The sequence below is a fragment of the Hemitrygon akajei genome, unplaced genomic scaffold, assembly GCF_048418815.1.
Source record: "Hemitrygon akajei unplaced genomic scaffold, sHemAka1.3 Scf000105, whole genome shotgun sequence".
NCBI classification, from domain to species: Eukaryota; Metazoa; Chordata; class Chondrichthyes; order Myliobatiformes; family Dasyatidae; genus Hemitrygon; species Hemitrygon akajei.
Genome location: NW_027331991.1, coordinates 1259363 through 1283911, shown reverse-complemented (window position 1 = coordinate 1283911; position 24549 = coordinate 1259363). Strand labels below are relative to the sequence as shown.

The following is a 24549-nucleotide window of genomic DNA, read 5'->3' as shown; positions in this document are numbered from 1 at the left end:
CTGAAGGTGCTTCCGATCCCCTGGCGGGATCCATCGTTCCCAACTCCTTTGCTGTCATTACCAGTCCTTGCAGGTGGTTAAGCATGAAGACATACGCCTCCTGGTGGCCATCGGGATGTACAGCAGCGACGTCTTCACATTCATCCTCTGCTGCTTGTAGTGCTGTGAGCAACTCAACATTTCCAAAGTTGGTCCAAAGAGTCTCCTGGATCAGCCTTCTGATTTCCTTTAGTTTCAACTCACACTCATTTGCCGTCTTTGCCAGGTCGGCTTTTTGCTGTTCAGTTGACACAGCTACTTTCAGCTCCGCCTCCCGTTCTGCAGTGAGTCCGGCCTCCACATCATCATTGGCTTCCATGACTCTCTCGGCTTCCATTGTGAGTTTATTGTAACTCACTCTGAGCTCCTCTTCAGACATGTCTTCATAGGTCCTGGTGATGCTGTTGGCCAGATGAGAAAACAATCTTTTTGCTGTCATTCTCTACAGCTTGAGTTGCTCAACTGATTTCCCAATAGCTTGCTCAGCCATGTTTGATTCCCTCTGCAGGCTGTTCACAGGTGAGAGTACAACTTTTTAGTGATGCTTTGATGTTGTTTTATCTGAACTTGATTTCCTTCCTTCTTCAGGACTCCAGGTTATTGCTCTTGCTGTTCCAGCTCAAAGCTCCCAGATTTCTGTTTCCTGGTCAAACAGTTTTGTCAAGCAGTATTTTCACTGTCAACCAGTTTTTCACTGTCAAGTCGGAGTTCTTGCTCCCATGTGCAGCTTCCCCACTTGAAAGGGACTGAATACGCCTACCCGAAGGTTTTAACGGGATTCCACTCAATGACCAAACAACTTTCCTTCTTTTTTCTTTTTTATTTTTATTTTCGCAAGTGTGGCAGTTGGTAATTATTAGTCTGTAGTCATAAATAATCAGCGGTAAGTCAGTCATTAGTCTAGTCAAGGATAGTCATAAGGCATTAGTCAGAAGGCAGTGGCAGTAGCATTAGGATTAGGATCAGGTGAGAAACTGGCTACCTCTCGGACTTCGGAGACGATTTCGGACCTGCACCTCCGTTTCTCTACTGGACCGTTATGGTTCCAAACTGGGTGAACTCTCTTGAAGGTTCACGAGCTCTTCTTAAGCCTCGCGCCGTTTTCCAGAAGTACCTGTGTGCGATGATCCCGATGGCGGAGTTAACCCAAACACAGTGACAGCAGTGCTCCTTTCCCTGAAACAGTCTCAACAATTATTTAAAGTTCGGCAACTTACCGCGGGTTGTGACGCTGCTCCTGGCTGCCCCTGTGACGCTGCTCTTGGACTGTCACTGTGACGCTGCGGGTTCTGCCCAAATGTTCTGGGCAGAAACCACCCTCAGGCAGCAGGTTCCGTCCTCTCTGCCAGTGAATTCTTGCTCTTTCTTAATACCTTCCTGAAACTCAAGTTTGACTTGACAATCATGCACATTTGGTGGAGGTAGCCGAGAGAATCTCTTCCCAAAGACTGAGCAGGTGATCGGCCTCTACCCAGTGTGAATTCGCTGGTGTCTGCGTAGGGCGGATGAATCTCTGAATCCCTTCCTACATTCTGAGCAGGTGAATGGCTTCTCCCCAGTGTGAATTAGTTGGTGCCTGTGTAGGCTGGATAACTGTGTGAATCCCTTTCCACAGACTGAGCAGATGAATGGCCTCTCCCTAGTGTGAACTCGTTGGTGACTGTGTAGGGTGGATAACTGAGTGAATCCCTTCCCACAGTTCGAGCAGGTGAACGGCCTCTCCCCAGTGTGAACTCGCTGGTGATTTTGTAGATCAAATAATTGAGTGAATCCCTTCCCACAGTTCGAGCAGGTGAATGGCTTCTCCCCAGTGTGAACTCGCAGATGTCTCTGTAGGGTGGATGAATTACTGAATCCTTTGCCACAGTCTGAGCAGGTGAATGGGCTCTCCCCAGTGTGAACGTGTTGGTGACTCTGTAGGTTGGATGATCGAGTGAATCCCTTCCCACATTCTGAGCAGGTGAATGGCCACACCTCAGTGTGAACACGTTGATGTACCTTCAGTGTGGATGACTGAGCGAATCCTTTCCCACATTCTGAGCAGGTGAATGGCCTCTCCCCAGTGTGAACTCGCTGATGTATCTTCAGTTGAGATGACGAAGTGAATCTCTTCCCACAATCTGAGCAGGTGAATGGCCTCTTCCCAGTGTGAACTGACTGGTGTCTCAGTAGGTGAGATGACTGAGTAAATCCCATCCCACAGTCTGAGCAGGTGAACGGCCTCTCTCCAGTGTGAACTCGCTGATGTACCTTCAGTGCAGATAACTGACTGAATCCCTTCCCACAGTCTGAGCAGGTGAATGGCCTCTCTCCAGTGTGAACACGTTGGTGTGCCAGTAGGTCAGATGACCGAGTGAATCCCTTCTCACAGTCTGAGCAGGTGAATGGCCTCTCTCCAGTGTGAATTCGCTGGTGTACCAGTAGGTAAGATGACTGAGTGAATCCCTTCCCACAGTCTGAGCAGGTGAATGGCCTCTCTCCAGTGTGAACACGTTGGTGTGCCAGTGGGTCAGATGACCGAGTGAATCCCTTCTCACAGTCTGAGCAGGTGAATGGCCTCTCTCCAGTGTGAACTCGCTGGTGTACCAGTAGGTAAGATGACCGAGTAAATCCCTTCCCACAGTCGGAGCAGGTGAACGGCTGCTCCTCAGTGTGAACTCGCTGGTTAGCCATTAGGTCAGATGACCGAGTGAATGCTTCCCCACAAATTCAGCAGATGACCAGCCTCTGCCCAGTGTGAACTGACTGGTGTGTCCACAGGTGGGATGACCGACTGAATCCCTTCCCACACACAGAACAGATGAATGGCCTTGTCCAGTGTGAACTTGCTGATGTACCTTCAGTTGAGATTACCGACTGAATCCATTCCCACTGTCTGAGCAGGTGAACGGTCTCTCCCCTGTGTAAAATGATGGACGTGCCAGTTGGTCAGATGACCGAGTGAACCCCTCCCCACAGTCTGAGCAGGAAGGATGGTTGATTGAATCCCTTGCTCCTTAAATATCTAGTCAGAGACAGCACAACTGGTGTGTTGTGTTTGAATTCCCATAGACAAATTCCTTGTCGATTTTAACCTGTTAAAAGATTTAAAAATCAATCAGTGGGTGAAGGACAACATTTGAGATGAGATCACTTGAGTTGCCAAGGTGTGATCTGACATCACACTGTTACAGTGAAGTTCAACACATTGGAGAACGAAATCTCCTTCTAACTGGGCACAGTGCTGGTATCTGAAATGACCCCCAAACTCTCTGATGCTCTATAAGAATGGGGCACTTATGCCATCTCCAATCTGTGACTTGGCTCTGTTTGACTCTGTCCATTTGAATTATTCCCTCTTCCCACTGAGCTGAAAGGGTGTCTGGCCCCACAGTAACAGAAACCCTCTCACATAAATAGCCTTTGTTGATGTGCAGCTAAAGTTTTCCTTTATGTAATGTTCATTTAAAGTGCCACAGTTTCAATGCCATGTCAATATCTCCTGACCTGGCTGGTGGCGTAGTGGCATCAGTGCCAGACTTCGGGACGAAAGGTCCTGAGTTCGAATCCAGCTGGCTCCCCTGCACGCTTTCCTTCCGTGCTGGGTTATGAGCTGGTGATCACTTTGGAAACTCACCCGGCAGATGTTTCCCCTCATGTTCCCCTGAATGTTTCACCTTTCACCCTTAACCCATGGCCTCTGGTTGTAGTCCCACCCCATCTCAGTGGTAAAAGCCAGCTTGCATTTACCCTATCTATAAACCTCATAATTGTAGTATACCTCCATCAAATCTCCCCTCAGTCTTCTACATTCCAAGGAATAAAGTCCTGGCCTGTTCAATCTCTCCTTATAACCCAAGTCCTCCTGACCTGTGAATTTTCTCTGAATTCTTTCAAAATCTTTACATCTTTCCTGTAGGTTGGTGGCCAAAACTGCAAATACTCCAAATTAGGCCTCACCAATGTCTTGTACAAAGTCAACATAACATACCATTCAGTGCTTTGGTTTATGAAGGACTATATGCCAAAATCTTTCTTTCTGTCCCTATCGAACTGTGACACCACTTTCAGTGAAATATAGACCTGTATTCCCAGATCCCATTCTTTAACAACACTCCTCCATGTCCGACCAGTCACTGTGTAAGACCCACCCTGGTAGGTCCCACCAACATGCAACACCTCGCACTTGTCTGCATTGAATTCCATTTTCCATTTCTCAAGCCATATTTCCACCTGGTCCAGTTTGCACTGCAAGCCATGATAGTCTTCTCGCAGTCCGCTGAATCCCCAGTCTCGGTTTCATCCACAAATTTGCTGATACCTAACCATCTTATCATCCAGATTACTGATATAGATGAGAAACAACAACAGATCCAGCACTGATCCCTGTGGCTCACCACTAGTTACAGGCCTCCAGTCAGAGAGGCAATCATCTGCTACCACACTCTGGCTTCTCCCAAAGACAGTGTCTCATCCAATTTACTATCTCGTCTTGAATGCTGAGTGACTGAACCTTCTTGACCAACCTGCCATATGAGACTTTGTCAAGTGCCTTGCTAAAGTCCATGTAGACAACATCCACTGCCTTGCCTTCATCCACTTCCCTGATAACTTCCTCAAGAGACTGGTTAGACATGACCTACCATGCACAAAGCCATGCTGTCTATCCTTAATCAGTCCACATCGATCCAAGTACTTATATATCCGGTTCCTGCACATATGTTCTAATAACTTTCCCGCAACTGATGTCAAGCTCAGTAACATAACATTTTCCTGTTTCTCCTTAGAGCCCTTCTCGAACAGCAGAACAACATCAGTTGTCCTCCAATCCTCCAGTACCTCACCTGTCACTAAGGATGATTTCAATATCTCTGCTTGGACCCCGACAATTTCTGCACTTGTCTTCCGCAGGGTCCCAGGGAACAACTTGTCAGGCCCTGGGGATTGATCCATGCTAATTTGTCTTAAGGCAGCAAAAACCTCCACCTCTCTAATCTGTCCAGGGTCTTTGAAGTTGATGCTGCTTTGCCTCACCTCTATCGACTCTGTGTCCATCTCCTGAGTAAAAATGGATGCAAAACTGCTATTTAAAACCTCCCCCATCTATTTTGTGTCCCGTATAGATTACCATTCTGATCATACAGAGGGGGCATGTTTCTGTTCTGATCTTCTCCATGTTTCTGTGACAGAGAAGCTGGCCAAACCTGACTGGAAGGGGAATCTGGTAGGAGTGACGACAGAGCAGCAATGGCTGGAGTTTCTGGAAGCAACTTGGGAGCTGAGTGATAGACACATCCCAAAGAAGTGGAGCATTGGAAAGGCAGGAGGACACAATCATGAAATGAGAAGCCAAAGCCAACATAAAAGCCAAAGGGAGGGCAAATAATAGAGCAAAAAACATTGGGAAGCTTTTCGAAACCAACAGAAGACAACTAAAGAAAGTCAGATGAGTTCAGGGTGTGGAAATATGATATTGTAGTCATTAATGTGTCTTGGGAGCACCCAACAGCCTGAGGAATTTGGAGGAACAAAATATCCGGGGCCTTGCTACCTCTTGAAAACAAAGGTTCCCTGCACCAGTTACCTTTCAACTTTTATTTTGGTAGGCACATACAAACTCTACACCCTCAAAATTTCACTTCTGAAGAACCCCCACTTACCAAGTACTCCTTTGCCAGAAAACAGCCTGTCCCAATCCACCCTTGTCAAATCCTTGCAAATACCATAAAAATTGATCTTTCTCCAATTTAGAATCTCGAGAGGTCCAGACCTCTGTTTTTCCGTACTTACTTGGAATCTCATGGCATTATGATCACTAGACACAAAGTGTTCCCATTCACTAATTTCTGTCATTTCCCAACAGCTTATTGCACACTTCTACGCCGGATGTTTTACGTACTGATTAAGGCTCATTTGACAAACTCGACCCCATCTAGTCCTTTTACAGTATGGGAGTCCCAGTCAATATATGGAAAGTTAAAATCACTTACTATATCAACAATTGTTTCTTGGTGTAGTCTGTGAACTCTCTACAAATTTGTTCCTCTGAATCCCTCAGACTGTTGGGTGCAACCAATTCCCAGTAATGCCTACGATATCATAATTCCATGCCCTGGGCTCATCTGGCTTTCCTACGATGCTTCTTGCATCGTGATTTCTACAGCTCAACACATTCATCGCACCGTGCTCAAGCATTTGATGCTGACTCTATCTGAGCCCTGAACATCTGTCTGGTGTCAAGAAAACAACCTCTCCCTCAATGTCAGAAAAACCTCTGACACTGAATTTTGTGGTGGGGATGCAGGAAAGGTTTTCTTCTGATGACTCTTCCATGAAGGTCATATTTGTGCAGGTGTCGCTGCACAGTAGAACAGTGCACCACCACTCCAGAGGCTGCTAAATCTTCCTGAATATTTTTTTTACAGTCAAATGGGGGTTTTGATTTGCCTTTCTAGCAATCCTACAAGTAGTTCCCTTGGAAAGTTTTCTTGGTCTTCCAGACATCAACTTGACCTCCACCATTCCTGTTAACTGCTATTTCTTAATTACATTACAAACTGAGGAAACGGCTACCTGAAAACACTTTGCTATCTTCTTATAGCCTTCTCCTGCTATGTGGGCATCAATTATTTTAACTTTCAGAGTGCTAGGCAGCTGCTTAGAGGAGCCCATGGCTGCTGATTGTTGGGACAAGGTTTGAGGAGTCAGGGTATTTATAAAGCTTTGCGTTTTGCATAACCTGGCCTGTCCTAACGACGACTGTGAACAAGCCATTGTCCTAATAAGCTAATTCAGGTCTAAGACCTTGATAAAATTTAACTGAGAGCTCAAATCTCTTGGGCTGCCCAAACTTTTCCATGGTGCTCCTTTCCTTTTTTTTCCCACTCTAAAATTGTACAAAACAGAAATAATACACTAAACTCCTCATGAAGGGTTTCAGCCCGGAACGTTGTCACAACCTCCTCCCATAGATGCTGTCTGGCCTGCTGAGTTCTGCCAGCATTTTGTGTTTTTAATAATACACTAATCTTGCTTAAAATGTTGAAAAGAATGTTTTGTCTTTAATTTTATGACTTTTGGAGACCAGTTCACCTTCTACTCACTTAACTATTCACAGTAACAGAAAGTTTGACCAGTGGTGCCCAGCCGTTTGCATACCACTGTATGGGATGGGGTGGAGAGCGCAGGGTGTGACGGGAGAGAGGGGGAGGAGGAGGAGGAGGAGTGGGACTGACAGGGAGCGAAGAGGGAGAACGCGTGGGGTGATTGGTAGATTTAGAGGGTGAGAAAGAGGGGAAGACAATGTGGGATACAGGAGGCAGCAGGGAGAGTGTTTGAGAAAGGGGGGAGGGTGGGATGTAGAGAGAGAGATAGAGAGGTTGAGAGCTGGAAATGGAGGCGGTTACAGAGTGGCGGAGGTGAGTGAGTGAGAGAGACAAGTTTGATTGAGGTGCGTGAGAGAGGAAGAGATGGAGAGGAGAAGACAGGGTGACAGATTGAGAGTGAGGTGGCGGGTGATAGGGTAGGGATAGGGATTGTGGGATGGGAGAGAGAATGGAAGAGTAAGAGAAACATGGATAGAGGGGAGAGAGTGTGAGAGAAATGAAGAGAGGTATGAGAGAGTGAGGAGATAAAGAGAGACGAGAGAGGAGTACGATTTGTTACTAGAGGAGTAGAGAGAATGGCAAAAAAGGAGAGCACGAGGAAAGGGACGAAAGAGAGTGGGAGACTGGTCGAGTAGCAGTGTAACTGAGTGGGACAGAGAAGAGGGAAGGGGGAGGGAAAGAGGCGGTGAGGAAGCAAGAAAGGCAAGGAGATGGTGTGTATGATTAGAATTGTTAGCCTAACTATTTATTCAGTCCCCAGTTGCAGGGTCATTAATCATGTATGTTCACAAGTCACCGAACAAATCCACAGTGGGATTACGGTTCCATGCTGGGAATTATGAGTGTGAGGGCAGCTTGCTGTTCTCGGTGTCGGATGTGGGAGGTCCTGGAGTCTCCTAGCTTCCCGGACGTTCACATCTGCGCCAGGTGCGCCAAGCTGCAGTTCCTTAGGGACCGAGTTAGGGAACTGGAGATGCAGCTCGATGACCTTCGTCTGGTCAGGGAGAGTGAGGAGGTGATGGAGAGGAGTTACAGGCAGGTGGTCACACCGGGGCCATGGGAGGCAGACAGGTGGGTCATGATTAGGAGGGAGAAGGGGAAGAGTAAGGTATTAGAGAGTACCCCTGTGGCTGTACCCCTTGAAAATAAGTACTCCTGTTTGAGTACTGTTGAGGGGGGGCAGCCTACCTGGGGGAAACAACAGCGGCCGTGCCTCCGGCACAGAGTCCGGCCCTGTAACTCAGAAGGGTAGGGAAAAGAAGAGGAAGGCAGTAGTAATAGGGGACTCAATAGTTAGGGAGTCAAATAGGCGATTCTGTGTATGCAGTCAGGAGACCCGGATGGTAGTTTGCCTCCCTGGTGCCAAGGTCCTGGATGTTTCTGATCACGTCCATGATATCCTGAAGTGGGAGGGTGAGGAGCCAGAGATCGTGGTACATATAGGTACCAATGACATAGGTAGGAAAAGGGAAGAGGTCCTGAAAGGAGAATATATGGAGTTAGGAAGGGAGTTGAGAAGAAGGTCCGCAAAGGTAGTAATCTCGGGATTACTGCCTGTGCCACGTGACAGTGACAGTAGTAATGGAATGAGGTGGAGGATAAATGCGTAGCTGAGGGATTGGAGCAGGGGGCAGGGATTCAAGTTTCTGGATCATTGGGACCTCTTTTGGGGCAGGTGTGACCTGTACAAAAAGGACGGGTTGCTCTTGAAACCGAGGTGGACCAATATCCTAGTGGGGAGATCTGCGAAGGCTACTGGGGATACTTCAAACTAGAATGAATTGGGGGGGGGGGGGATCAAATTGAAGAGACTAGGAGAGAGGAGGTTAGTTCAGAAATAGAGAAAGCTTGTAGACAGTGTGAGGAAATCTAGGAATAATGGTGCATATTTCCCTGAAGGTGGAATCTCCTGTGGTGGTGAAGAAAGCTTTTGGTATGCTGACCTTTATAAATCAGAGCATTGAGTATAGGAGTTGGGATGTAACGTTAAAATTGTACAAGGCATTGGTGAGGCCAGATTTGGAGTATTGTATACAGTTCTGGTCACCGAATTATAGGAAAGATGTCAACAGAGTACAGAGAAGATTTACTAGAATGTTGCCTGGGTTTCAGCACCTAAGTTACACAGAAAGGTTGAACAAGTTAGGTCTTTATTCTTTGGAGCATAGAAGGTTGAGGTGGGACTTGATAGAGGTATTTAAAATTATGTGGGGATTGATAAAGTTGATGTGGATAGGCTTTTTCCTTTGAGTGTAGGGGAGATTCAAACAAGAGGACATGAGTTGAGAGTTAAGGGGCAAAAGTTTAGGGGTAACATGAGGGGTAACTTCTTTACTCAGAGTGGTAACTGTGTGGAACGAGCTTCCAGTGGAAGTGGTAGAGGCAGGTTCGATTTTGTCATTTTTAAAGAATTGGATAGGTATATGTACAGGAAAGGAATGGAGGGTTATGGGCTGAGTGCAGGTAAGTGGGACTAGGTGAGAGTAAGCGTTCGGCACAGACTAGAAGGGCCGAGATGGCCTGTTTCCGTGCTGTAATTGTTATATGGTTTTACCGCGTATGATTCTGGTCTCCATATCCGACAGCGGGGAGTTTTAACACATATGGGGACCAACTGCAACTTGCCGAACTGCAGCTCAACCCCAGCTGATGCGGGTGTTTCTCCTGTTCAGTTGGCAGTGAGAAAGGGGTTAATCTTGGGTTTTTGAAAATCGAGGACGGGTTGCAGTGGGAAAGGGCCGGGACCGAGCCGGACAGCTGGAGGCTCCGGGCTCTCCAGTCTTGCATCCCTGGTTTTAGTTTTCCACTGAGTTGAGATTGCGGGATCAGTTTGCTCTGGTTCCCCAAGCTGGGAGGGTGGATGTGGGTGAAGGGGGCCTGTCCATGTGTCGGTGTGGGGTGAATGCTCAGAAGGGTGTGGGGCCACTGGGGGGACGGAGGGTGGTTGGGGTACTGTGGGTTATCGGAAGTAACATGACCTGGGTGGATGGGCAAGGGGTAAATTACATTGTCAACGAGGGTGGATCTGGTCCAATGAATCAGACAGTTCAGCTCGCGTGTCCTTTCAGGAGGCCACAATTCTCTCTTCATCTTAATTACTGACTAATCTTCCTGTTAACATTGAGTTTGTTACAGAGCCCCAGGGTCTGGGAATGGCTGGGTGGTAGGAGGCACTGGGTGATGGTGAGAGGCTGTTTCTTGGACTCGAGTCCCGTGCTTAGTGACGTTCCCTGAGGTTACACCCATTGCTACTTGTCATCTATGTCAATAATCTGGTTGAGAAAGTACAGGGTATGGGTAGAGAGTTTGCAGCAAGTTCAAATAAATACTGTTTTTGAAAGACAGTCAGCATAAACACTCCCCTCTCCTTCCGTCTCCCCACTCAGAACTGACCAAAAGCTACATCAGAGGATGCAGGATCTTGAACTGAGTGACAACTGTGAGGGAATGGGAGTGGTTTCAAAGGGCTGGGCTGCTGGAAGCACATTACCAGACCTGGAGTGATTGCAACTGAGTCTGACAGAGGCATAACTGGTTCTTCTGGGCACATTCTGTCTCACTCCCAACTATTTCCTACCTTCCTTTGTACAGGTATGTAATGTCTAAAGGACCAGTGTTTGAGTAAATGAGACTCACCAAACTTTCTCCTGACTGAATCAATGGAAACCCTGAGTCAGATGGGTTCTCTCCAGTTGGTGCTCTCAGTCCTCGGGCTGGTTGACTTGTTGCTGTTCCCTCGACTTCAGTCGTCGTTTGCCTCCAGTTGGGGTTTTTCTTCAAATAAATCTCTCATCACAGGTCTAACTTTAACCAGAGAGACAATGAAGCACATTAATAATGAAAAGGAGAACTAAACATTTCTGCTTAATGTTACTAAGAACAAAACTCACTGAAATTTAAACACTGAAGGCAGATTTAATGATCTCAGTGAACAATCTTTTATTGTCCCTCACACGTCACAGAATGATATGGGATAAGAAGGAGTCATCATTCAATCATGGTAAGACATAAGATACAGGAACAGAATTAGGTGATTCGATCCATCTGGTCTGCCCCACCATTCAACCACGGCTGATTTTTATTCCAACACCATATTCCTGTCTTCCTCCTGTAACCCTGAAGCTACTTAGCAATCATGAATATATTAATCTGTCATAAATATACCCAAATGGCAGCCTCAACCAACCTCTGTGGCAACAAATTCCACAGATCAGACATCTTTTGGCCAAAAAATTTTTCTCATCTGACTTTTAAGGGGAAGCATCTTTATTCTGAGACTGTGCTGTCAGATCACAGACTCCCTGTCTAATGGAAACATCCTCTCCATGTCCACTGTATCCAGGCTTTTCAGCATTCAGTAGGTTTACTTAACCATACATCCCCCCACCACCCCCACCGTCCCTCTGAACTCCATCGAACACAGGCCCAGAACCATCAAATGCCCCACCGATCATTCCTGAGATTACTTATGTAAATCTTGTTAGCAACAACTGTACTGAACACATTTCCAGGAATAACAGACAAATTGGTACCAGGATAATTGACAGGGAAACGTTGTGCTTTCTTTACTGTTCTACTATCACATGTGCTGGCGCGTGGCCAAGTGGTTAAGGCATTGGTCTAGTGATCTTAAGGTTGCTAGTTCGAGCCTTGGCAGAGGCTGCGTGTGTGTCCATGAGCGACGACACCGGTGCCAAGCTGTATGGGTCCTAATGCCCTTCCCTTGGGCAACATCAGTGGTGTGGAGAGGGGAGACTTGCAGAGACTCTAACGGAGGCCTACAAACTATCACAGCCATTTTCATTTCCAGGTTAAAACAGGTCTATTTCATGAAATATAAACCAAGAAATAAAAAGAAACTGGAATTACCAGAAACACTCAGCAGGTAAGGAACAGCTTACAATACAATTCAATTAATAACATTTCATCAGAATGACTTGAAACATTTTCAGTTTTTAGTGCAGATCTCCAGCACAGCTGCCTGATTTCCACTGTGTGACAGTGGGGGGGGGGGGGGATTTCCAAACACAGTTTGAACACCAAACTCAGGGTCTATTTCTACTGTTGTAAACACGGAACAGCCCATTTATTCACAGCCTCTCCCTGTGAGGATGGAATGGGAACTCATCCTCTCCTCAGATTGGCAGTCATTGCTTCCAAAGGAACTCCAGAAACAAACATCTGATCCCAAACCAGAAATACCCGATCAACACCTCACAAGCCCAAACAGCTCAATCCCTGGGTCCACTTTACCTGGATCAAAAACCGTGATCTCCCAGGACCCAACCTCACAGACTCACACAGCTGAATCTGCCACTCACCGACCCTGAGAGTCTCACGCATCGTCCCCACATCTCATACTGGGTAGTGCAATCTAGGATTTCACCACAACCAATGTCCAGCTGTAGAAGCACTAACCAAAGTCAAAGCCAAACCACCAACAGTTCCATTTGCCTGGAATGCCGATCACAGGATTAGAGCCCAAGCACCAACTCTCCCAGTACTCTTTGCTGCCAGTAAAATGCTGCAGTGTGTCAGCCCGTCACTGTTCATAAACTAGCACCTCCACACCAATGCACAACAGAACTGGTACCTGATGACCCTTCAGCATTCCAGCTAACAATAACCGATCCTGGAAATGACTCAGCGAGGCCAAAGGTACAAAAGAACACGTCACAATGAAGACAAGGGTTGGAGGAAAGTTTGCTGATATATAACATTGAGGAGGTGAGATACAAGGCGGACTGAGGATGACCCAGATGGTTGATGTAAATCACTGAAGCGGGGTTGGGGGGGGGGGGGTGTGAGGAGACTGGACAGAGGTTGAACAAGATGAGAAGATGGAACCAGGTGGGAGAAGGGATCAAGGACAATCACGGATGGTCCTCCAGCAACACATAGGTACTGAATGAATAGTACATACTACTGTACAAAAAAATTCTAGAATGTCAGAATTAGCAAAAACAACAAGAACTTTGCCATATATACTTTGACCCTCACCAGATTTTTATCAACACACCATAGAAAGTTTCCCATCCGGACACTTCACGCTTTGCATGGTAACTACTCTGCCCGTGACTGCGAGGAACTGGTAAGACCTTTAGATCCAGATCAGCAGATCACAGAAACCACTCTCCCCCCTAGACTTCCCAGTCCATCGGTAAAGCAGGCAGTGAAATCAAAGATCCCCACAACCTGGGACGTTCTCCTTTCTCACCCACCCCAGTCCGGGAGAAGACACAACCGCCATAAAGCTCCAGGACAAATGTGAGGAGCCTCAGGAAGCGAGGCGAGTTCGGGGGAAGTTAACGGGACTCAGTGGCCGACATCAGATTTCCCAAAACAACATGGAGGATGCGTGACCACCCACCTGGAGATTGTGAACATGCACAAAGAGATCGTTACATCTGCGGTTAAATGGGAGGGGCAAATGGGATCACGTGACCGGTGGGGTATAACACCCCAGGCATAGACTCCAGCTTCCCAGCATTCTGTGGAAATAAACAGATGCGCCTCACATCTCCTCTCACCTTAAATGTGTCAGACATTTCAAACCCCCAGGAAAAAACATACCCTCTGTCCACTCTATCTATTCCTCTCGTAATCTGATCAACGTCCATCCAGCCTCACCCCAGCCTGTGCCGCTCTGGAGAAAACAACACAAGTTTGTCCTGCCTCCCGTTATAGCTCATGCTCTCTAATCCAGGCAGTGTCCTGGTAAACCTCTTCTGCGCCCTCTCCAAAGCCCCGAGATCCTTCCGAGAATGGGGGCGACCAGAACTGTATGAAACACTCCAGATGTGATCTAACTAGTTTTTCAAAGCTGCAACACAACTTCATGAGTTTTGAACTCAGTCCTTCAACTAATAAAGACAACCATGCCATTTGCCTTCTTAACCACCCGATCAATCTGTGCAGTCTCTTTCAGGGAGCGATGAACTTGGAGTCTAAGATCCCTCTGATCATCGACACTGTTCAGGGTTTTGCATTTAACACTGTACTGTCTCATACATTCAGGGGTGCAGTGCTACCAGAGCTCACCGGAGCGCCGCTCCGACACCTCTGTAAAAAAGTCAAAATAAACAAGCACGGAATTTAACAACCCCGGATATTAAATAGAGGGAATTTTACGGAAGCGGGGGTGTTGGCTGGTGGGGAAAAATACCACTCATAACATTAGGATATTTGATCGTTTTTGGTGAAATCCTGGAGCTGTGACTGTTTTTAATTTAGGTATTTGTGAAATTCCTTCTCACTCGACCCGTTGTCCAAGGAAGCTGGGAAATACCTGTACACAAATGTGAGCATTCTTCCGCTCTTTCCAATTTGTACCATTGGATACCAGGAAGGAGCTATATTAAGCACGGAATGAACATCGAAACCTACGTTTAAGCGTCGAAAATAATGAAAGAAAAATTCACTGCTCGCTCATCTTCGGCCTGATTTTGATGAAATATTCAAGGTAATCATCCAAAATCCTCTTCTACACCTGGATAAATTTAGTTTTGTTTTGGAAGCCAAATGGAAAAAAAAATTCTAGGCTACAAGCTAGTTTTACGTCATTTCATATAATTAGTGGCTGATTAAATCCTTGGCCTCGCTCCACCAACTGCAGTTGATTGAAAAGAGGCTCTTTTTCTCTTTGTGTTGATAGGAAAAAGAGTACTTTAGTGAGGCAATGAACGAGATGAAATGCATTTCCAAATCTCCCAGATGGTTGCTCTCCTCCCGTTAACATTTGTCACTTCCAAAATACAATATTTTCTATTCGTATAGTTGCGATAATAATTTATGTAAAGATTCAAGCTTCTTTAACTTTTTATATATTTAAACACTAAAGAGCATGTATAAAGGTCGAACCATGTAACACCTGACGTGTGAGGATATTTTGAGTATCGACACTCACAGGTACACTTCAATATATTGAGAAAGGGATGGAGCAGTGGACCCAGAGTGAAGTGATAAGCAGGTGAGAGGACACACAAAGACAGAGAGGATGAGAGGGAGTGGGAGGGAGGGGTGTGAGGTAAATTTGTTCACCGGAAGGGGAAATCGATATTCATACCATCAGGTTGGGTGGGGGCACCCAGACGGAATATAAGTTGCTGATCCTGCACCCTGAGGGTGGCCTCATCTTGGCAAGGGATGGGATGACACGTCGGAACGGGAATGGGAATCGGAATTGAAATGTTTGGACACCGGGAAGTCCCGCTCGGAGTGTATAGTTCAAAAGTTAATTTATTATCAAAGCAGGTATTCATAAATAATGCCATTTTTTCTTCTCCAGAGAACCACGAAACAAAGAAAGCATGAACATCGTTCAGAGAGAAAAAAAAAACTCCCTCCCCCCTCCGCATCAAAAAGACGGCATCCCGATCATCAACCTCCAAAACCCACCCCTCCCGCACAAAAGGGTAGAAAAATATCGACACCCGTTAAAAACATTCCTACCCGATACAACTACGGAGGAGCCGGTATCACTAGTGTGGAGGCGGCCGCATCGGGAGCAGCCGACACAATAGGCGACCCCGGAAGATTCACAGGTGAAGTGTCGCCTCACCTGGAACGATGATTGGACAACAGAGAGAATTCGGCCGTCCGGCCCTTTCACTGGGACACCCCGAACTCCACATCAAATCCGTCCAAACGAATCTGCGTGAACTTTAATGATCAATAAATATAATTCCTCACAGCGATTAGCTGTCTGAGTGATCCCCTGACTCTGAGAGGAAGGGGTATCTATGATCTACATTGTCAGGGTGTTGAGTTTACCAGGAGTCAAAGACTGCAGGGACGGGAGGTTTTCTGTTGACTAATACACTGTGTGTGGACCCCACTGGCAATTCTGGTGTTGAGACCCGAATCGAGACAAACACCACGCTACCCACTCCACCAACAACACGGTACAGCCAGACACATAACAGGGGACTTTACATCCCACAACACTGGATTCAGTGATGAAACCCGTGATTAATGTTCTTGTCTCACCGAAAAGTACATTAACCCTAACCCTAACCCTGCAATATGGTGTAAAATCCCGCTCCCCATACTAACACGGGTTTTTCAGACCAAATAACAAACTGCCGGAGGAACTCAATGGGTCGGACAGCATCTGTGGAGGGAAATGGATCTTCAACATTTCGGGCCGAGACCCTCCGTCTGGACTGAGAGTGGACGGGAAATAGTCAGAAAAGAGGTGAGGGGTGGGGATGGGGCAAGAGCTGGGGAGTGAGTGGTGGATCCAGGTGAGGGGGGAGGTGGGAAGGTGGAAATAGTGACAGGGGTGGGAGGTGAGTGGTTGGGGCAACACGGGGCTGCAGAAGATGGAAATTAATTTCATAGAGGATGAACAAAGAGGTTAGAGAGTATTTGTTATAGAGAGTGCAATGAAGATTCACCTGACTGATCCCTGGAGAGGTGGGGTCATAACCTGAAGAAAGATCAAATGTGATAACTCTAAATGTCATTTGGAGAATCGAGGACTGAGAGGTGAACACATCGAAATGCAAAGCATCTTTACCGTTTGAATCAGGGATCCCAGTCTCTAAAAAAGGGGATGGGAATCAAGCCCGTGACTCTGTGACCTGGGGGTGGAGGGAAAGGGATCGGTGTAGATATGGTGTGGAAAAGTAGACATGTATCTGGAGTAAATATGGAATAATGTGGGGAATGCGGCGGATGGGTCGGGCAGTGTGTGAGGGGTGAGGAGCAGAGTCACCGGTTCAGGAGGGAGTCCCTCCACCCGTCACCTGATCCCGTTTCCTGTTCACTTTTTTCTGCAGATCTGCAGCATTTGTGGGTCACTGCTCGACGTGTACGTGTAGCTTCACCTTTGTCCCCTTCAGACAATGCAGTGGATCCGGAACAAATAGTTCCACACAATTAAAATAGTTTATTACTTTTACACAATTAGAATACTTTATTACATTTTTATTTTTTCTATTTTTGTACTATATATACTTATTTAAAATCACAATTGTTAAAATCTTTTGTTAAGAATTAGGTTCTACTGCTACCGCAGAGACAACGAATTTCATGGCATATTCCGGTGCTACTAAACCTGATTCTGATATTGATATGGGCGACCCACCACCGGTCACCTGATCCCAGTTACTGCAGATCGTAAAGTGAGATTGAAGCATTTTCCATATATTTGCTTTCCACAGAAATGACAACAGTTCAGTTTCCTTCTGTGGTTCCGGAGCAGAAGCTCAGTCTATCTAATATTTCCACACAGTTAAAATGGGGAATTTGTTTATTATCATCACGTACTGAGCTACAGTGAAAATCTTGCCTGATGTACCATCCACAAAGATCGATCCATTACAACAGTACATTGAGCTGATATACAACAGAAAAATAACTGTAACAAAGCATTATGCTGCAGAGAAAGTGCAGTGCAGATATACATATGGTGCAGGGTCACATCAAGTTACATTGTGAGGCCGAGTCCATTTTATCATTCATTTGGCTTATAACCACAGACAGGAAGTCATTCTTCAGCCTGGTGGTACATCAGGTACACCTTTAAGGCTTTTGTATCTCTCTGCCAATGTGGGAGCGGATTTGCAGCAAGAATGTCCAGGTTATGAGGTTCTTTGTGTACATGGCCTGCTTTTCCGAGGGAGGGGAAGTGTAGGGAGAGTCCATGGAGTGGAGGCTTGTTTCTCTGATGTTCTCTGCTCTCCAAAGTTCTCTGCAGTTCCTTGCAGTCATGGGCAGAGCAGTAGCCATACAAAGGCATGAAGTATCGACAAGGAGCTCTGAGACCTCGGCCTTCACCCTGCTTTGTGCAGCTGGATCCTGGACTTCCTGTCAGATCGCCGGCAGGTGGTAACAGTGGGCTCCATCTCCTCTGTCTCACTGACCCTCAGGACACACAACCCATAGGTTTGTCTGTTTTGCCCTGTCATTTACTTTCTGTGCACCCGTGACTCGTGTTGCCACCCACAGCTCCAATCTGCTAATTAAATTTGCTGAGAATACTACATTGATTGGCCTAATCTCAAATAATAACTTTCAATCGATCAAATGCCTCCTGACAAGGTTCAGTCCAAACAAACATTTCACCCTTCTTCAGGAGATTAGTCAGAGGAAGAGCGACAGCAGCAAATTTCTTACAGAACTTACGGTAATATCCATTCATTCCCAGAAACCTTCTAAGAGCCTTCTTAGCAGTCAGAATAGGAACTTGAGAAATTGCCTGAACTTTTGCCCGAACAGGAGCCAACTTGCATTGACCTACAACATAGCCAAGACAGGTCACAGTGGCATGGCCAAATTCACTCTTAGCCAAGTTAACTGTAAGGCTGGCCTTGGAAAGCCTGCCAAACAACTTTTCTACTGCAGAGATATGCTCTTCCCAAGTGTCACTCCCTGTGACTAAGTCATCAATATAGACATCTGTGTGTTCTAACCCTCGAATTTCAAAATCAATCTTTCTCTGGAATGTTCCTGGAGCATTTTTCTTTCCAAAAGGCAAAACATTGTATTCATACAACCCAGATGGTGTCACAAATGCAGAAATTTCTCTACCTCTGTCCGTCAATGGAACACACCAATACCCCGTCAACAGATTAATCTTTGTAAGAAATTAGCTATTCCAACCTTATCGATGCAATCATCTATCCTAGCGATCGAATAGGCATCTGTTTTTGTTACTGCATTTACCTTCCCATAATCAGTTCCTCTAAGACCTACTGATTTTGTTTCAACACTTTCAACAATTGCTCAGCCAATTTACATTTTCTACGTTCATGCGATATGGGTGTTGTTTAATCAGTTTGGCTTGACCAATATCTGCGTCATGTACTGAGACCGTGGTTTGCTTGGGAACATCGGGAAATAAATCTTTAAACTTCAGAATTAATTTCTTCAGCTGTTGTTGTTGCTTTGGCTGCAGATCAATATTTTCTGGAACAATGGAGTTCATTAGTCTAACTGGGACCATGTTTGGCTTGTGAAAAGTCTCAGACGAGTCAATTGTTTCATTCTCAGGGTTGCCAGATTCATATATTTTGACAACAACACATACAGATGGTGCCTGATTGTCAAAATAAGGCTTTATCATATTCATGTGTACCAGCTGTGTTAGTTTACTTCGGTCGTGTGTTGTAATAACATAATTCACATCATTAAATTGAGAGACTATTTCATACGGTCTATTGAATTTCACCTGAAGTGAATTCGTCAACATAAGGCAAGCACCTTATCCCCCACCCGGTATTTTCTTTCGCAACCCTGCTTATCAAACCAACACTTCATTTTGTTTTGAGAAATCTTTAAGTTTTGTCTTGCTGGGCTACAGAATTGGTGTAGTTTATTTTTGAACTTTAAAACATAGTCTAACAAGTTAACATGTACATCGCCATCAATCCACCGCTCCTTTTACAAGGTCAAAGCTCACCTCACTCTGCGACCAAATACGAGTTCAAATGGAGTAAAGCCCAATGATTCCTGAACCAACTCTCTTACTGCGAACAAAAGCAAATGTATTCCTTCATCCTTGTCGTTTCCATTTTCAACACAGTATGTCTTAATCATTGTTTTGGGGCAAGAGTGAAATCTTTCTAAAGCCCCTTGTGATTCCGGATGGTATGTAGACGATGTAATTTGTTTTGCTCCCAGTTCATAAACTACCTGCTGGAATAATCCAGATATAAAATTACTTCCTTGATCAGACTGGATTTCTTGAGGCAAATCGAATAAAGTAAAAAAAAACTCGGTAAGCGCCTTCGACACATATTTAGCTTTAATATTTCTAAGAGGCATTGCCTCTGGGAATCTGGATGCAGTACACATAATAGTTAGCAGATACTGATGGCCAGCTTTAGTCTTTGGCAATGGGCCAACACAATCCACTATAACTTTGGAAAAGGGTTCACCGAATGCAGGTATAGGCTGGAGTGGGACCACTGGGATGACCTGATTAGGTTTAGTCAAAACTTGACAAGTGTGACAAATCCCAGCATTAATTTCTGGTTTACCCTGGTTATCCCTGCTACTCTTTTCGAAACTCTTATTCAGGGTAAACATAACCTTATGAGTTAAAGCAAACTGATCTGCTAATCTAGCAGACTCCTGCATAGTGGCAGCATCATTTCCATCTAAATACGTCTTTATGTAATCAGGGACGCACTTTTTGAATTCTTCAATTAAAACCAACTCTTTCAAGCTGTTAAAATCATCATTTACATTTTTATATGTGCACCAGTGGGCAATACACACAAATTTCTCATAAGCAAATTCCATTTAAGTCTGGTTCACAGATTTCTTCAAATTTCTAAACTTTTGCCTGTATGCTTCTGGGACCAACTCATAAGCTTTGATCACAGCCTGCTTTTCTAGGTCATAATGTGTGGTGCGTGGCCAGCTGGTTAAAGTGTTGAACTAGCGATCTGAAGGTCATGATTTTGAGCCTCAGCCAAGGCAGCGTGTGTGTCCTTGAGCAAAGCACTGAACCACACACTGCTCCTGCACGTTTATAGCCCAGTGGCGATGATTGGGTCAGCATAAATAAATAAATAATCAGCTGCTTCAGCAACTGTCAAAGCAGAATAGGCATGCTAAGCCTTCCCCTTTATTACACTTTGAGACAATTTTCTGTCTGCTTTTCTGCCTCTCTAGCCTCAAACTGCCTCTGCCTTTCCACAGACTCCAGCTTTAATTTTTCTCACTTGTACTGGAGCTCAAGCTCACTAGGTTTCCTTAAACAAGTTAAACAAATATTAACAGTGTTATGTGTATATATGTGTGTAAATATAACTCCCAAACTATTGAGCTCGGGGAAAATAAGGCTTGGAGTCTTCAGATGGTAAAGTATGAAAGTTCAGTTCATCCACAAAATAGGTGATGAGAGAGATATTTGTAATTCAGGGTAAATGTCGAGAGAAGGCAGTTATGTCGAACAGCAAGGGAGATGAGGCTGAGTACAGAGCTATGGTGGAAATCTTGTCACATGGTACGAGCAGAATCATCTGCAGCTTAATGTGAAAAAGACTAAGGAGCTGGTGGTGGACCTGAGGAGGGCTAAGGCACCAGTGACCCCTGTTTCCATCCAAGGGGTCAGTGTGGACATGGTGGAAGATTACAAATACCTGGGGAGACGAATTGACAATAAACTGGACTGCTCAAAGAACACTCAGGCTGTTTACAAGAAGGGTTAGAGCCGTCTCTATTTCCTGAGGAGACTGAGGTCCTTTGACATCTACCAGACGATGGTGAGGATGTTCTACGAGGCTGTGGTGACCAGTGCTATCATGTTTGCTGTTCTGTGCTGGGGCAGCAGGCTGTGGGTAGCAGACACCAACAGAATCAACAAACTCATTCGTAAGGCCAGTGATGTTGTGGGGGTGGAACTCTCTGACGGTGGTGTCGGAAAAGATAATGCTGTCCAAGTTGCATGCCATCTTGGACAATGAATCCCATCCAATCCATAATGTACTAGTTAGGCACAGGAGTACATTCAGCCAAAGACTCATTCCACCGAGATCTAACACTGAGCATCACAGGAAGTCATTCCTGCCTGTGGCCATCAAACTTTTCTAATCTTCCCTCGGAGTGTCAGACACCCTGAGCCAATAGGCTGGTCCTGGACTTATTTCCACTTGCAAAGATTAACTTATTATTATTTAATTATTGATGGTTTTATATTGCTATATTTCTACACTATTCTTGGTTGGTACGACTGTAACGAAACTCAATTTCCCTCAGGATCAATAAAGTACATCTGTCTGTCTGTCTGTCTGTTCTCCAGGTTCCATAGTGTTAAAATGAGAGAACAATTGCTGTAGATTTTATCTGTGATCTTTACAAATCTACATACGAATTATCACCGAAAGTGACTTGTCATGAGGGGTATCATCTTCAAATGAATGACCACATCACACCCAGGCAAGGGTTAACACATAAGTGGTCTCGACAGGATATCCCAAATCAGATCCACTCCTATGGGTTAAATGAGGTGACAACCATACATTCGATGTACGGTGAATGGATAATTAACTCACCCTTGTGGGCATAGGAAAGTTCTAAACAGTGACCTTTGGCCACTAGTTCCCTGGTTTCAATCCTTCCATTTTTCATCCGTCTCCATCTGACTCTGAGTGTCTGTGTCCTCAGTTAAATCTAAACAAGCTGCGAGCAATGTAAACAAGTGCAAGTCAGACTGATTCACCTTCTTAATCGCTCTTAAAATGACAGTCCATATCAAACAAAACCTAGGGATTCATAACAATGGCCACTCCCCAATATGAACTGACTTGTGTTCCAGTAGTTGGGATGACTGAGTGAATCCTTTGCCACATTCTGAGCAGGTGAACGGCCTCTCTCTAGTGTGAACTCGCAGATGTTTCTGTAGGTTGGATGACTGAGTGAATCCCTTTCCACAGTCTGAGCAGGTGAACAGCCTCTCCCCAGTGTGAACTGACTGGTGTGCCAGTAGGTGGGATGACCGAGTGAATCTCTTCCCACATTCTGAGCAGGTGAACGGCTTCTCCCCAGTGTGAACTCGCTGATGACTATGTAGATTGGATGAATGAGTGAATCTCCTCCCACATTCTGAGCAGGTGAATGGCTTCTCCCCAGTGTGAACTCGCTGGTGTACCAGTAAGGTGGATGACTCAGTGAATCCTTTCCCACATTCTGAGCAGGTGAACGGCTTCTCCCCAGTGTGAACTGACTGGTGTTCCAGTAGGTGGGATGACTGACTGAATCCCTTCCCACATTCTGAGCCGGTGAACGGCTTCTCCCCAGTGTGAACTCGCTGATGTCTCCGTAGGTGGGATGACTGAGTGAATCTCTTCCCACATTCTGAGCAGGTGAACGGCTTCTCCCCAGTGTGAACTCGCTGATGTCTCTGTAGGCTGGATGACTGAGTGAATCCCTTCCCACATTCTGAGCAGGTGAACGGCTTCTCCCCAGTGTGAACACGCTGATGACTCTGTAAGGTTGAAGAGTCAGTGAATCCATTCCCACATTCTGAGCAGGTGAAAGGCCACTCCCCTGTGTGAACTTGCTGATGTGCCAGTAGTTGGGATGACCGAATGAATCCCTTCCCACACTCTGAGCAGGTGAATGGCCTCTCCCCAGTGTGAACTCGCTGATGAATATGCAGGTGGGATGACTGAATGAATCCTTTCCCACATTCTGAGCAGGTGAACGGCTTCTCCCCAGTGTGAACTCGCTGGTGTACCAGTAAGGTGGATGACTCAGTGAATCCTTTCCCACATTCTGAGCAGGTGAACGGCTTCTCCCCAGTGTGAACTCGCTGATGACTATGTAGATTGGATGAATGAGTGAATCTCTTCCCACATTCTGAGCAGGTGAATGGCTTCTCCCCAGTGTGAACTCGCTGATGAATATGCAGGTGGGATGACTGAGTGAATCCTTTCCCACATTCTGAGCAGGCGAACGGCTTCTCCCCAGTGTGAACTCGCTGATGTCTCCGTAGGCTGGATGACTGAGTGAATCCCTTCCCACATTCTGAGCAGGTGAATGGCTTCTCCCCAGTGCGAACTCGCTGATGTACCAATAATGTGGATGACTCAGTGAATTTCTTCCCACATTCTGAGCCGGTGAACGACTTCTCCCCAGTGTGAACTCGCTGATGTCTCCGTAGGTGGGATGACTGAGTGAATCTCTTCCCACATTCTGAGCAGGTGAACGGCTTCTCCCCAGTGTGAACTCGCTGATGTCTCCATAGGCTGGATGACTGAGTGAATCTCTTCCCACATTCTGAGCAAGTGAACGGCTTCTCCCCAGTGTGAACTCGCTGATGACTCTGTAAGGTGGAAGAGTCAGTGAATCCTTTCCCCCATTCTGAGCAGGTGAACGGCCTCTCCCCAGTGTGAACCCACTGGTGTGCCATTAGGTCAGATGACTGAGTGAATCCTTTCCCAGATATTCAGCAGATCACCAGCCTTTGCCCAGAGTGAACTGACTGGTGTGTCCACAGGTGGGAAGAATGACTGAATCCTTTCTCACACACAGAACAGGTGAATGGCCTTGCCCAGTGTGAACTTGCTGATGTACCTTCAATTGTGATAACCGAGTGAATCCATTCCCACTGTCTGAGCAGGTGAACAGCCTTTCTCCTGTGTAAAATGACGGGTTGCCAGTTGGTCAAATGACCGAGTGAATCCCTCCCCACAGTCTGAGCAGGAAGGATGGTCGATTGAATCCCTTGCTCCACTTCTTAAATATCTGGACAGAGACAACAAAACTGGTGTGCCGTGTTTGAACTTCCTGGAGACAAATTCCTTCTTGTTTTGAACCTGTAAAAAGATTTACAAAATCCATCAATGGGTTTAGGAAAACATTTCAGATGAGATTACTTGAGTTGCCAAGGTTTGATCTGGTATCACACTGTTACAGTGAGGTTCTATCCAAGTTGCGCAGAGAAATCATCTCCTGACTGGGCAGATTG

General features: G+C 45.9%; 1 protein-coding gene across 14 annotated transcripts in view; it reads right to left on the bottom strand.

The window, feature by feature from the left end:
• Positions 1 to 806: 806 nt before the first annotated feature.
• LOC140723243 (uncharacterized) overlaps positions 807 to 24549 on the bottom strand; it is a 61510-nt gene continuing 37767 nt past the window's right edge. For 11 of the 14 annotated variants that reach the window (XM_073037854.1, XM_073037846.1, XM_073037850.1 and 8 more), the window contains one exon: positions 19858 to 24397. In XM_073037854.1, coding sequence (XP_072893955.1) covers positions 22351 to 23991 — 1641 coding nt within the window. In that variant the 5' untranslated portion in view covers positions 23992 to 24397 and the 3' untranslated portion in view covers positions 19858 to 22350. Of the gene's footprint in view, positions 2617 to 19650; positions 19767 to 19857; positions 24398 to 24549 lie in introns of those variants that run through there. The other 3 variants (XR_012097840.1, XR_012097841.1, XM_073037856.1) reach the window with 2 other exon arrangements.